A 15564-nucleotide genomic window follows, 5' to 3' on the forward strand; every position below is an offset into this window, starting at 1 on the left:
GTTTCTTTCCTGCGGCTGGTTGCTGGTTGCTCTGCTCCTCTCTCTGGGGTCGCATTTTAATTCTTCCTCCCTCCGTGTCCTTTGGAAGAAGCAAAGGGCAGGAGGAGAAACTGAACACGGCCCCTTGAATGACATTGGATGGCGTCGGAGTTTTAATGCAGTAAAAAAAAGTAAAACGCTGCATTGTTGTTGTTGTTCAGTCGTTCAGTCGTGTCCGACTCTTCGTGACCGCATGGACCAGAGCACGCCAGGCACGCCTATCCTTCACTGCCTCCCGCAGTTTGGCCAAACTCATGTTAGTAGCTTCGAGAATACTGTCCAACCATCTCATCCTTTGTCGTCCCCTTCTCCTTGTGCCCTCCATCTTTCCCAACATCAGTGTCTTTTCCAGGGAGTCTTCTCTTCTCATGAGGTGGCCAAAGTACTGGAGCCTCAACTTCAGGATCTGTCCTTCTAGTGAGCACTCAGGGCCGATTTCCTTGAGAATGGATAGGTTTGATCTTCTTGCAGTCCATGGGACTCTCAAGAGTCTCCTCCAGCACCATAATTCAAAAGCATCAATTCTTCAGCGATCAGCCTTCTTTATGGTCCAGCTCTCACTTCCGTACATTACTACTGGGAAAACCATAGCTTTAACTATACGGACCTTTGTTGGCAAGGTGATGTCTTTGCTTTTTAAGATGCTGTCTAGGTTTGTCATTGCTTTTCTCCCAAGAAGCAGGCGTCTTCTAATTTCGTGACTGCTGTCACCATCTGCAGTGATCATGGAACCCAAGAAAGTGAAATCTCTCACTGCCTCCATTTCTTCCCCTTCTATTTGCCAGGAGGTGATGGGACCAGTGGCCATGATCTTAGTTTTTTTGATGTTGAGCTTCAGACCATATTTTGCGCTTTCCTCTTTCACCCTCATTAAAAGGTTCTTCAATTCCTCCTCACTTTCTGCCATCAAGGTTGTATCATCAGCATATCTGAGGTTGTTGATATTTTTTCCGGCAATCTTAATTCCGGTTTGGGATTCATCCAGCCCAGCCTTTCGCATGAATTCTGCATATAAGTTAAATAAGCAGGGAGACAATATACAGCCCTGTCGTACTCCTTTCCCAATTTTGAACCAATCAGTTATTCCATATCCAGTTCTAACTGTAGCTTCTTGTCCCACATGCAAACAGTTTTTCTCCAGTATAGCAGCATAAAATGATTAAAAATTAAGCAATAAAAAGACAAGGCAATAACACATTATGAATGTAAAAAGTAGGATGTCATGTGCCCATCTACATTATCAAAAGCATTTTTAACTCTTCCTTAACATTAAAAACGGTGAGTGTAGGTTCACATGTCCAGAGGCAAGATGGTACATCTTGGGTAGGGACTCTACCTTCTTGAAGCCTTCTTTGAATTGCTCAACATTTTGCTCAGAAGATGCACAGAATTTGTTTTCTGTAATAATGCCACCAGTGCCAGAGTAGGCAATTAATCACCCTGGTTAAGGCTGCAATCCTAGGGTAGGAGTCAACTAATAAGTTCCACTAGTGGAAGTCAGTACGAAGTCTCCCATTAGTGCAACAGGGATCCTCACATCTTCTCCCCCTGTACACACCCCAAAATTGGCTTGGGGGTTCAGGAGAACCCCTAGACCAGTGTACAAGGGGAGGAATGGGGGGAACCATTACATCTGCCAAACTGAAAAGTTTGGACTGACAAAACAATTGCTATAAAGCCACAATGAATTCTTCCCCTGTACACATTTACAGTGGACGCTCGGGTTGCAAACGCGATCTGTGCGGGAGGCGCGTTCGCAACCTGCAACCCACGCCGTTGTGTCTGCGCACAATTTGGCGCAGTGTGCAACCCGAGGTATGACTGTGCTTAGAAGTAAGCCCTTGTCGACAACACATGAACATGCTTTGGAAACATGCATAGGATTGTGCTGCACTTTTAAACTGCTACATTGCAAACACAAGTATTGGGGGCTTTTCACTTCATGTTAAAATAATGTTTTGTTTTAAAAATGTGTGCTCAGGTTTAAAAAAAATAAAATACGGACTTTTCCGCATTCTTTTTTCAGGGTATCAGAGACAGCTGTCTTATAAGCACCCAGATGGGTCCTACAGTGCCTTTGGGAGCAGGGACAAGGAAGGCAACACCTGGTGAGAGCTTGGAAACTGCAGTAGTGTGACTGGTCACAGTGAGTGGATGCTTTAAGCAAGATGGTAGCCAGTTCTTCTCTGTTTACATGGGATAACATTTCATGAAGTGAACTATAGTCCACAAAAAGGTTGCGCTGTAGTGTCACTCTTCAAGGTGCCAAAAGGCTCTTTCTTTTTCTCCTCTGGTCACTAACAATAATAATTATTCACCGCCAAACGAGCACAAGCAAACAACAGAGAACCTACATAAACAATGCTGACACCAAACCCTACTCACATCAAGTAAAAAAGAAACAGTCACCCCACCCCACCTACCTCCCCGTCCCACCTACTTCTTCCCCCCTTCCCCCCCTTTCTCTTCTAATGTCTCACCAACACTGACTTATAAAAATGTTGTATGGAAAAACTTGAGAGAGACATTGTACTACCTTTGAAAATCTTTAATAAAATAAAAAAAACCAATAATAATTATGTGAAACGTCCTGGGATATCTTGATGGAGGGTGGTATATAAATTTAGCAACACCAACAACATTAATAATACTTTATTACTTATATCCCACCCATCTGGCTGGGGGGCCCCAGCCACTCTGGGCAGTTTCCCCATAATAAAAACACCACAAAACAGCAAATATTATAATTAATAAAGATTAAAAGCTTCCCTAAACAGGGCTGCCTTCAGGTGTCTTCTAAAAGTCAAATTGTTGTTTATTTCCTTGACATCTGATGGGAGGGTGTTCCACAGGGCCGGCGCCACTACCAAGAAGGCCCTCTGTCTGTTTCCCTGTAACCTCACTTCTTGCAGTCAGGGAACCGCCAGAAGGCCCTCAGAGCTGGACCTCAGTGTTCAGGCTGATGTGGGTGGAGACGCTCCTTTGGGTATACAGGGCTAGAGGATTCTAGCCCAATAGCTGGGCTAGAGTAAGGTAGGTCATACTGACAGTGGGTCAGAACCATGGAGTCTCAGTGGGTTGCCAGTGATGGCAGTAGTTAGACTGCAGCAAGGATTTGAGTGGCTTATTATGGTTGTATTACTATTATTAGTGGCTTTTCTCACAGACTGACCCAAAGCAACATACCGTATTTTTCGGTCCATAAGGCGCTCCGGACCACAAGACGCACTTGTTTTTTAAAGGGGAAAAACCAGGGAAAAAATATTTTCCTGGTTTTCCTCCTCTAAAAAACACAGAGGGGAGTGCTGGAGGGGAAGCCCCTTCTCCCTTCACAGCGGCTCATCCCCGCTTCCTTAAAGGGACATGGGGACGAGGGGAGAAGATTTCTCCCCTCCTCCCCATGTCCCTTTAAAGCAACAGGGGATAAGCCTGCTTTTGGCGTCGGGGCCAGGGTGGTGGAGAAAGCAGCAGCATCCCCGCTGTTTCCTCCACCATCCCATGCCTTGCACCGATCCCAAAAGCCTGCTTTTGGGATTGGCGGGCAGCGCGTGGGTGGTGGAGGAAATCCTCTACCAACCTCCCTGCCGCCCACCGATCCCAAAAGCAGACATCGCAGCTGCCTCCCCCCACCTCCCGCCGAATACGGCGGGGGATGGGGGGAGGCAGCAGAGATGTTGGTGGTTCGTGCAAGCAGCTCCGTTCACGGAGCTGCTGGCACGATCCACCAACATCCCCTTTGCTCCCCGCCGCCTCCCCCCATCCCCCGTCGCGTTCGGCGGGACGTGGGGGGAGGCGGCGGAGGTGTTGGTGGATCGTGCTAGCAGCTCCGTTCACGGAGCTGCTGGCATGATCCACCAACATCCCCTTTGCTCCCCGCCGCCTCCCCCCATCCCCCGTCGCGTTCGGCGGGACGTGGGGGGAGGCGGCGGAGGTGTTGGTGGATCGTGCTAGCAGCTCCGCTCGCCGAAAGAAGCTTCTTTCGGTGAACGGAGGTGCTGGCATGATCCAGCAACATCGCTGCTGCCTCCCCCCACCTTCCGCCGAACGCGACGGGGGATGGGGGGAGGCAGTGGGAGCGAAGCCTTCGCTCCATAAGACGCACAGCGATTTTCCCTTCCATTTTAGGAGGGAAAAAGTGTGTCTTATGGAGCGTAAAATACGGTACATTAAAACCAATAAAGAGCATCCAATAAAAATCTAAAGAGGCAACTCTTATATATCCCGCCCCACTAAAAGACGACACAGTGCAACTCTTCAAATCAAGAGCAAGAGCTCGGGACAAGAGAAAAGTCTTAAATAGATAAAGATGACCCCAGGCGTGCCTCACTAGAAGAGCATTCCACAAGTGAGAACCACCACTGAAAAGACCCAAACTCATCTTGCCACCCTCCAAACCTTGCCTGGAGGGGGCATATGATGAAGGGTCTCATGGGGGGAGAGGCAGTCCTTGAGATACTTAGGTCTTGAGCCACATAAGACTTCCCTCAAAATCAGGTTTAATTCAATTTGAACTATAAAGCCAGCACTTTGAATCAAGCCTTGTTTTGTGGGAAATTTTGCCCTAGGACAGGGGCGGGCAGTGGGCCAGATTTTAATCTCCTCACCACTGGTGGGGGCAAATTTGACAGGTGAGCAAGGCTACCCACCACTGCCTTAACTTACAGAGGACAAAAAAAGAAGTATTATCTTTATTTAGCTTACTCAGGAATGGAACACTTTAAAATGTAACAGTGCAACCATATGCATGTCTATTCAGAAATCAGTAAAGGTAAAAGGTAAATAATCCCTGGACAGTTAAGTCCAGTTAAAGGAGACTATGGGGTGCGGCACTCATCTCGCTTTCAGGCCGAGGGAGCCGGTGTTTGTCCACAGACAGCTTTCCAGGTCATGTGGCCAGCATGACTAAACCACTTCTGGTGCAATGGAACACCGTGATGGAAGCCAGAGCGCACAGAAATGCCATTTACCTTCCCGCCACAGTGATACCTATATCTACTCGTACTGGGCTGCTTTCGTTCGAACTGCTAGGTTGACAGGAGCTGGGACAGAGCAACGGGAGCTCACCCCGTCGCAGGGATTCAAGCTGCCAACCTTCTGATCAGCAAGCCCAAGAGGCTCAGTGGTTTAGACCACAGCGCCACTCACTCCCACTGGGCTCAAGACAGCTTGACCCGAGTTTGACTGTGATTGCTAATATTCCATGGCATTCTTTTGCAGGCTCACTGGCTTCACGTACAAGTCTTTTGCAAGAGCTTCACATACCATTTTTATTGATCCAAATGTCCAAACTCAAAGCGTCATCTGGCTGTCCAGCAAGCAAAAATCAGATGGATGTTTCCAAAATGTTGGAAAACTCTTTAACAACGCAATGAAGGTGATGGCTATGGGCTTGTTGGTTTGTTGCAAAGCTCTCCTTCTGGGGTGGTGATGCTTTTTTTATTTCCTGGCAAATGTCGTGCTTCCTGTCCCTGAGATTTCTGGCCCTTAGCTAACTTAAGTACCTGTATTGTTTGGAGATAGGCTGGGAGAAGGAGAAAGAGAGAGCTGGGGAAGCAAGAGTCTTCTTGTTAGTATTACACATGACCTAGATTTAAGTGAGCCGTGAAGTTTCCTACCGTCACCTCTGAATCTCAGCCTAAACCTCTCAGCCAGCTGTACATCACAGGACTATTATGAGGATAGAATGGGATAACTACAGTGGTGCCTCGCTAGACGAAAATAATTCGTTCTGCGAGTGTCTTCGTCTAGCGATTTTTTCGTCTAGCGAAGCACCAATGCAAAATAGCGGTTTTTGCGATGAAAATTTTTTGTTTTGTTTTGTGAGGCAGCCCCATTGACAATTTCGTCTTGCGGGGCAGCCTTTCGCTAGCGAATGCCTTTCGTCTAGCGAGTTTTTCATCTAGCGAGGCATTCGTCTAGCGGGGCACCACTGTACTAGGTATGCCACCTTGAGACACTCGGATAAAAAGTGGGGAACCAATGTGATTTTAATAACAATCATAATGGGCCTTTCAACAGCAGGTAAAGGCCTTCACGTTCCAAGATGCTTTCAGGAACCTCACCAAGCCTGCTATTTGCCTCCATGTTGTCCCCTTCCTTCCTTCCTTCCTTTTTCCTTTTTCCTTTTTTTAACTTGTTCTCTCTTTTTGTGTTGTGCATTTAAAGGGAGGAGTACAAGATGAGCTTTCACTGTCGGCCTACATCACTGCAGCTCTCATTGAGTCTGGATTCCTTAGCTCGGTATGTATTTTCTGGTATTGTCCAGTTGATTTAGTTCAGGGTCAAAGCCAGTGCATGTAATAGTAGACTGGGAAGAAATAGTTTAGGCATATAAAAATGGTGGAGAAAGAAGACCATACATGGACTATTGTCCATGTTTCTGTTTTAAATATTGGATGCAGTATCTCTGGAAGAACAGCATTGGTTGTTTGCTTGATGTTTTTAATCTGTTTGATTTTTTTTTGTGGCATCTGCAAACTCTGACACAGCCTTTCTCCCCCTCCAACCCAGCATCCAGTGGTCCGAAATGCCTTGTATTGCTTGGAGGCTGGATTAGAAAAGGGAAATATCACTGTCTATGACAAAGCACTTCTTGCTTATGCCTTTCGCCTAGCTGGTAATAAGCCCAAAGCAGATCTCTTATTGGATGAGCTGATTAAATCGGCTACGAAAGTGGGTGAGTCGCATTTCCCAAAATGTTGACATATTCGACAGAATGAATGACATGTTGAAACAATAATGAGCAGTCATGTGAGCAAAATTATATAATGTTGCGGACATTCAGGAGTGCCAACCAGGCAGAGGGCCTTCTCGGTAGTGGCGCCCGCCCTGTGGAATGCCCTCCCATCAGGTGTCAAGGAAATAAACAACTAGCTGGCTTTTAGAAAGCATCTGAAGGCAGCCTTGTTTTTAATATTCTGTTGGGAGCTGCGCAGAGTGGCTGGGGAGGCCAGGCCAGATGGGCGGGATATAAGTAATAAATTTATTATTATTATTATTTTATTATTATTAATTTTCTTCGCACATAGGCTGGACCCTCCATTACACTCACCAAATAAGACCCAAATTTGCATAAAATCTGCATACACTTTGTGTCACATACAAATTTGTACCCTTTTTTTCAGGCAGGGGTAGAGCACACAAAAACGAATCAGGAGTCACAAGTAATAAGCTGTCCAGCAAACAGAATAGCAACAGGTGAAGCAACCCCCCAAATTGTAGTCCCGTACTATGAAAGCCTTACTCAGTTGAATAACTGCCCGCCACATAGTTGATAAAGGCATGAGAGCTCTGCTCCCCTCTAGTGCCAACCCTATACATATGCAAAGAACTCAGGTTTAATGAGTTGTAACTTGTAAACGAGCCTATGCTACTGTAAATCTTTTACGGAGCTTTTAGGTAGACAATACTGCATTCGTTGAGTGACCAGATGTGGCATTTCAGGTGGAAGGGGTCAAAAGTGACTTAAGATTTATAGCAGTTCTGCTCAGATGCTCACACTTGGATAAATTCAAGATTTAAATAGTTAAAAAGCAAACAGTGTGTTCATTTCCTGGTGTTGTATATTAGTACCTCATAACAGCTACAGCATTTCTCTCTCTCTCTCTCTCTCTCTCTCTCTCTCTCTCTCCCCCCCCCCTTAATTTCTGAACAAAGGGGATTTGAGATTCCCGCTCAGTCATGAAGCTCACTCGGTACCCTTGAGTCAGGCACTGTCTCTTTGGCTAACTTGCCTCACGGGATTCTTTTGAAAGTAAAATGGAAAGGGAAAGAACTGCTATCAGAGTAGCTAAATTGCAGCTAGGAAGGCAACATTGTGTGCAATACTGACTCTTTTCTTGAAATTAAAACAATGTCCAAATACTTGTTAAAATATTCAAAAGCTTTAACTTGCAGAACATATAGCTAAAGAAGGATACACACACACACACCAATTCCAAGAACCTCCATAACCAGAGAGGGGGTTTATGGGGGGCATTCACCCTTCCCTGAATATTGTTGCTATAGTTAATTTAACCAACCCGCCCTCCCCCATTCCACTGTTGCATTTCCTTAAGGAAGAAAACAACACATCAAGAGATCATACAACTACTTCAATTATGAAGCACATAGTGAACATTTCTCTCCATTCCACGCTGTTAAAAACAGCAACAAGATGTTTGGGCCGTTCAATATGTTTAAAATTAACTTGTGTAACTGTATATTGGGTGGGGGGGGAGAGGAAAAAAAGAGGTGATGAGACTAGAAATTAAAGCTGAATAAAGTCTGGTGGTCTCTATACAGTAGCTTAATGAGGCAGATCTCTGCTTCTGTGACATTTCCCCCCTGGATCTGGAGGAAGAGCAACAGATTCCTGCAAGGAAATATTGGTTTGATCTGCCTCTGGACTGTTTCCTTAAGCTTCTCTTTCAATTGTTAGGTGGCTCATTATTTTGGGAGCGTGAGGATAAGCCACCTGCAGAAGAGTCTCCTTCCTTCTACCCTCGTGCCTCATCGGTTGAGGTCGAGATAGCTGCCTATGTGCTCCTCGCACTGCTCACCGGAACCACACCGACTCCAGCACAACTGACAACAGCTTCGCAGATTGTGCTTTGGCTTACCAAGCAGCAGAATCCTTATGGAGGCTTCAGCAGCACCCAGGTATAGTAACTCCTGTGCTCTTTCCTGCATCGCATGGGCTACACCCAGGGCTCTGCATACTGGAAGGGATACCATTGATGACATGGTATCAAAAAGTTTGGCAGATTGCTTTGAATGAAAAACTCACTGATAAATTGAAAGTTGGAAAAGGGAAATGGTGCAAAGATGCAATTTCCCATGGAACAATACTGTTTTATTGCATACATGAGTGGAGAACAAAACGAGTCTACAGGATTTTTTTTGTTGATCTAGACCGGGTACAGTAATATCCTTTACTTTTTACGTATCCATAATCAGGAAAAGAAGAAAGAGATATGTAGATTGCTTTTTGTATTGTGCTGTATCCTGGGGTGGAGGGAGGGAGTGCTTTTAGTTGCCAATTTTGAAAATTTCAAGATATTAAAAGGTGATAAAGGAACAACTCTGGCCTGTAAGAGAAATTTATAAACCTTTTCTCCACATGGAATTTGAACAAAGCTTTAAGCATCCTTTCGTTGCTGCTATTCTCTTGCAGGATACGGTAGTGGCTATACAAGCTTTGGCTCTGTTCAGCCAATATACCTTCTCTAAGGATGGCCGGAACTCAGTCAGGATCCATTCCAACAAGCCTTTTGAGAGAATCTTTGAAGTGAACAATGACAATCGCCTGTTGCTGCAGCGGACTTCCCTGCCTGACGTTCCAGGAGAGTATACAGTGGATGTGAATGGCACTGGGTGTGTCTTTGCACAGGTAATTGCTGATGCACCTTCAGGGCTGTCTTAAGCATATGCGGCGCCGGGGTACAAAGATCCGCCTGGCGTCCCCGTCCCCCCAGTTGCTCAGTCCCAGGCATACAGGAGGGCGGAGCCAGCCGGATGCTGGCTCAGTCGCCCCTGAACTCACAGCCTGCCACGATGCTCCAACCGATGGGTGGGCTCTTCCCCAGACTCAACTCTTGGGCCCCAGACTCTCAGCCTGGAGCCCCTGAGAGCCCGGCACCCGGGTGCCCTGCACCCCTAGCGCCTATGGATAAGATGGCCCTGTGCACCATGCACACTTGCGAAGATGAAAAGGATTTCAAATGCCATTTTTACTATGTGCACATTATTCCTTGTGGCACTAGCCAGGGATGGCGGCAGGATTTCCTGAGCCCGGTACACTATATGTGGATTGGGGGCCCTGCTTCACTGGCCCACCCCACAATCTGTTGATGATGTTGTTGTTGATGATGTTGTTCATAGAATCATAGAATTGGAAATGACCACAAGGGTAATCTAGTCCAACCCCCTGCAATGCAGGAATCTTTTGCCTAACCCACAACCCTGAGATTAAGAGTCTCATACCGACTGAGCTAAGCAGGCAAGTCATTATTATTAATTTAATTTATTTACCGCTTTATGTTTTTAAGAGAGAGAGAAACCTCAAAGCGGTTTGCGACACATTAAAGCATCAAATAAAACGATCCAGAACAGAATGTTACTGAAGAAAGTCAGATATAAAGTATACTTTCAAAGCAACATAATTAACAGGAAACTTACCTCTGTGGACACAAATTCTGCTTGCAAAGCTAATTTGGCTTTGTATGAGAGGATAGGTGGTGGTTGGCAGGAACCAAGCAATACTTCTAGGAACTAAAAGAATCTGCAAAATATGTGGACATAAGTGATAGCAGGATACACATGACCACCACAGGCAACAATGTCTCTCTCATTTACTATAATTTAAGACTCTAAATAAGCTAGTGACTCTCTTCAAGACTATGCCTTTCACACACATTGTGAAGGCCACATTGCCTTGAGTTTATTTTTTCACTCCCCTGTTTTTTATTCCATGTTTTCTAGGCAGTTATGAGATACAACGTCCTCCTTCCCAAAAAGTCTTCTGGGTTTTTCCTCTCTGTGCAGACGGCAAATGTCTCTTGTGGAGACACCTTCCAGACAAAGTTTGCCATTGCCATCACAGCCAGGTACCTTTTTATCAACCTCGTATGCATAGATTGTATGTGTGTGGAAGGGAAAGGAAACGAGGTGTAACTTAAAACCACAGTTCCAAAGAGACAGAGCAGAACAGTTTTGGAGCTGGGTATATTCCTGTATGTGCTTCTATTGCCAACCTTTTAAAATGGGGTTTCTCCTGTGACTTTCAGTACAGTAGTCTGGCATGTAAACAATAAGCTGGTGAAGGTTGCAGTCCTGTGCATTTAGGCCTAATCTCCATTGATAACAGGTGTTTCTCTGGGTATGCATGCAGAAGGGATAACTACAGGGACTATGAATATGGATTGATATGGACAATATGAGTGTGTTGCTGGAGTAACTGGACATGAGAAAGGGTTAATTTCCTTCATGAGCATAAATCACCCCATGGATGAGCTAATCACAAGTGCAAGATCAGCCGGGCCAGTTGCTATGGTAACGGCCCAGTGCCCCAACTATATCTGTGAATTAATGCATGTCAGCTCACTTGCAGAGTCTGTTAGTAGAGTTGTCCAGTGTTACGTCTTTCTTGAATTGCTGAAATTATTTAGAGCAACAGAGATACTTTGTATCTGTATATATCTGTATCTACAAGTTGAACATATCTACGTCCATAACTCTTTTACTAAGCCTCATCTTCTGCAACAAGAAACTATCTGAACCTTTTTCTGTTTCCGTGTAGTGACTGGTACAGGGAGCAACTTCCATTGTGTGGGTATCTCACCTGAGATTTCCAACATGTGTGTAATTAGCAATTATGAAAATGTTTTAGTACCCCTAAGATTTCAGCCCAACAACCATCAGATGTATAGACAGCAGGTTCCTCTGTCGTATGTTAGCTATCTAGCTTCCCACAAACCGCTCCCCGGTCCCCAAATGGGCAGCTGCTGCCACAGTACTGGAGATTGCATTTCCTAGAAGTACATACTGGAGTCACTTACCAGTCAAGTGGGCACGGAATGACAGTGGCCAAGGTATTTGAATCTGAAAAGGTCTCATGACTGCTCTGAGATGGTAAAGGAGCTCCAAAGCATAGACAGAGTACAAACACACAATTTGTAAGTGACAGCGTTTATCCTCTTATCCTACAGGTGCATTTTACCGCCTAAACAATTAAATATATATATTGCACACTGTATCCCAAGATGGCTTGGGTCTAGGGATTCAGAATGACCCAGTCTTCCATTCCTTTCAGATACACCGGGAAGCGCAATAGCTCCAACATGGCCATCATTGATGTGAAGATGCTTTCAGGCTTTGTACCTGACCAGGCGTCCCTGCAAAAGGTAAGTGTAAAACGTGGAATGGCTTTGGGGGATAGGACTGTGGGGCATTTAAATTTGCAAATGCATCACCTGCCACAAGAGACAGGAAGCTTCGCCTACTGGCTCCCACCAACCTGGCTATGACTACCAATCAGAAAATGTGGCCTGCGTGTCATACAGCCAAAGGTCCACACCCATGCTGGTCAGCTGTACCCAGTCCCTGCAAAAAAATGTCAGTTTGTTAGTGCGGAATACTAGGGTGTGGAGCAGTGTGACCTTGAGTTGCTTCCAATGAAGTAAAACGAGGGCTTGACTGGCTTTCCTCCACGCAGACCCTCCAAGTGTCCCTATTTCCCAGGGACATCCCTAATTTAGAGAAGCTGTTCCAGTTTCCGATTTGATTCCCGGAATGTCCTGCTTTTCCTTAGGGTGTCTCTATTTTCATTGGAGAAATGTTGGAGGGTATGGAGTTATCCAACCCCCCGAGCCATCTGAAGGCAATCCTGTATAGGGAAGTTTTTTTAAATGTTTAATGTTTTATTATGTTTTTATATATGTTGGAAGCTGCCCAGAGTGCTAAGGCAACCCAATAAGATGTGTGGGGTATAAACAGTAAAATTATCATTATAGAATGGGACGTCCCTATTTTCCTAAGAGAAATGTTGGAGGGTACGTCCATGCCCCATCTACCTTTGTGGGGCCCTGTGCCCACCTCCATACATGGCATTGCAACAGATTTCACCACCAGAATTGTTCTGGGAAGGGAGCAGTGAAGGTCGCCCATAACCACAATATACTTTGATGACTGTTACATTCAAAGGAAACAGGATAAGGAGAATAACCCTACAACTAACTGCATCCTGGTCATTGACGGCAGAGAACTGGCTTCTTTCAAACATACAATGTGGCTTTTCAACATTCTAAAATGTAACAGACTCCACTTGTTCTCTTTTCATAACGATGATACATATATTTTATTTTCATGATGGATTCTTGCATCAATATTATTCTAGCAAAGTTTATTGATTTCTTACATCTGTGTCTGATTCGTCCCATGTTTCCCTTTTGTGTGTGTATTGCAATCCTTTGTCTTAAATGAAAATAAATAAAACCTCTCTCCAATGAAAGCAGGTGAAGGTGAAGGAGTAAACAAATAACTTTGGTGCAAACTGTGCATTTGTTAATTAGGTGTAATCAAGTGCTGCTGCGTGAGCCTTGCAAAGCGTTCTCCTCACTATGCATTAGAAGCCATGCCATACTCCTCCTGGTGTGTCTTCAGATGGCCAATAAAGGTTCTAATCTTCCCTGTGCTTCCTTGTTCGCAGCTTCGTGATGACAGAATTGTGATGAAAGTGGAAAGCAAAGAAAACCATGTCATCATCTATCTGGACGACGTATGTTCTGCTCAGATCTGCCTCTTGTTTTGTGGAGTATTAACTGGCTACAAGACTAACGATTCCCATTGTGCTTTTATTCCCAGCTGTCATCCAAGGGAATCAGTTTCAGCTTCATAGTTGCCCAAGACCTTCCAGTTTCAAATCTCAAACCAGCCTCGGTGTGGATGTATGACTACTATGAAACAGGTAAAGAAAAATAATATGCAATAGAACAGCCTTTCCTCATCTGATGCCATCTAGATTTTTTCGATTGCCAACTGCCTTCATCCCCGACCAGGGACCATGCTGGCTGGGGCTGACGGGAGTTGTTATCTGAGAGAAAACTTTATTCTATACCTAGGCCTTGGACCTTTAACTATCTGTGGCCTTTTAGAAGTGAGTGGGATGTTTTTAATGTATTTATGTAGGAGTTTTGCTTCTTTGATGTTTGGTTGTAAGCAGCTTTGGGTTGCCTTGGACAAGATAAAGCAACTAGAAATAATAATAAGAAATAATAATAATAATCCTCTCAAGGTTTTATTTTTTATTTTTTAAATTGAAAAAAATAACATTAGAAGGCATCAGGTCTGTGTGGGGTAGAATTAATTTGTCATAAAGCATATGGGATGGTCAAATATCAAATTCATATTACTTTTATTGCTACAGATGAAATGGGTATTGCTGAATACACGTTCCCTTGCCATGCTGATGATCCTTGAACCCTTTGGATAATCTGGAGAAAGTAAGTTGGAAGATAGGAGCATCAAACTTGGAAATGGAAGTGAAATGGTCGTTATCAAATCTGGCGATTGGGGGTGGGGGAAAAGGCAGTGAAGAAGATGGTTTCATAGAGAGGATCAAGCAATAGTCTTCTGTAGGTTTCAGTTGGTCTTCTCTAAAAGCCATGAAAAGTCTATTTTTTTTCATTTACATTCATGGAAGGAGTAGATAGCCGCTGGCCTCAGAAATTAAAAGTACTGGAAGACATTCACATCATAACATCAACGCAAAAGGATGAGGGAATGATTTCACACTCCAGACATATCTTTCACTCTTAAAGGCATCCTTGCAAATGAATTTCAGAATTGTATGATATTCTGAACCAAAATGTATTAGGAATTTTGATTCTGTATGTTTAGCATTCAATCAAGAATAGCATAACATCCTTCTCCGGGAAGGGAAATAGTGATTGTAACGAGTGCCCCTGTTTGTCCCACTGAGGGACAAATTTTATATACTGTGTGTGTGTGTGTGTGTATTGTTAGAAAATCAGCAATTTAACATTTGAGTTATTTAAGAACTCCCGGGTGGATGCCATCTGGACTCGGCAATTTGTCAGTTTTTATTTTGTTTAGTAGGCCTAGAACTTTATCTCTTGTCACCACCACCTCCCTCAGTTCCTCAGACTAACTTTCTGGCAAAAGTTATTTCAGGTACTGGGATCTGTGAAGACAGGTGCAAGGGAAGTTTCCTTGAAAGCAATGTTCTCCTTCTCCAAGACTATCATTCTCCCTGATAGCAGGGGACTATCATCGTGGGAGTGGGGCACAGCTATAATGCCCCCCAAGGCCTCATCCACCAACCTCTCTGTCTCTCTTAGCTCTTCCAGGTCTGCCACCTTGGCCTTAAGGTAACAAATTTGTTCCTGGAGGGCCAGGAGCTCATTGCACCCTGTACACACTCATGACTTCTGTCAAACAGGGAGATAAGTTGTACATGTGACAGACAATGCAAAACACTGGAAAGCCTTTATGCCCCTGATGGCATTCTAATTGCCTAGTTGTTTTTGTAGTTTAAATTGCTTTATTTAGAGTTTGGGTTTTCCATAAGTCAATGAAGGGAGGGGCAGAATGACACGACCTGGCCTCTTCTCTCTCTTCTCACACACATCTGCTTAACTTGCCTTGGTGCTTTGCCAGAGGGATCTCCCTGTAGCTCATGGAGCAGGCTCCCACTAGCTTGCTCTAAATTTATACACCACCTATATAGTTCCTCCTAGCTGTGGTGTCTGCTTCTCAAAACTAAAATGATATTTCTGTAGTTTTACTCTGATAATTGTTCCCAAGTGTCGTATTTCAGTATCTAAAACTAAGGCATCAAGGAGTAGCCTATGGAAGTTGAGCCATTCATCGTTTTAAATTGGATTAATGGTTTGTTTTGTTTGTTTCCACAGGACAAAGTTATGTCGTCATGAAAAGATATTCCTCAATTAAGTCTGCAGCCATCCTAAGGGAGGTGCTCAAGGAGAATCATATTTGTTAAACTATTTAGGTCTTGGAAGAAAATCA

At 44.4% G+C, this 15564-nt stretch overlaps 1 protein-coding gene across 1 annotated transcript in view; it reads left to right on the forward strand.

Annotated features, from left to right (window-relative positions):
• Positions 1 to 15564, forward strand: part of LOC117061167 (ovostatin-like) — a 49940-nt gene extending 34376 nt beyond the window's left edge. Inside the window, 12 exon segments of the mRNA XM_033173852.1 lie at positions 2066 to 2147; positions 5257 to 5413; positions 6205 to 6279; positions 6550 to 6715; positions 8459 to 8679; positions 9194 to 9409; positions 10501 to 10625; positions 11831 to 11921; positions 13226 to 13294; positions 13381 to 13483; positions 13943 to 14018; positions 15450 to 15564. Coding sequence (XP_033029743.1) covers positions 2066 to 2147; positions 5257 to 5413; positions 6205 to 6279; positions 6550 to 6715; positions 8459 to 8679; positions 9194 to 9409; positions 10501 to 10625; positions 11831 to 11921; positions 13226 to 13294; positions 13381 to 13483; positions 13943 to 13995 — 1358 coding nt within the window. The 3' untranslated portion in view covers positions 13996 to 14018; positions 15450 to 15564.

This window comes from Lacerta agilis, chromosome 16, assembly GCF_009819535.1.
Source record: "Lacerta agilis isolate rLacAgi1 chromosome 16, rLacAgi1.pri, whole genome shotgun sequence".
NCBI lineage: Eukaryota > Metazoa > Chordata > Lepidosauria > Squamata > Lacertidae > Lacerta > Lacerta agilis.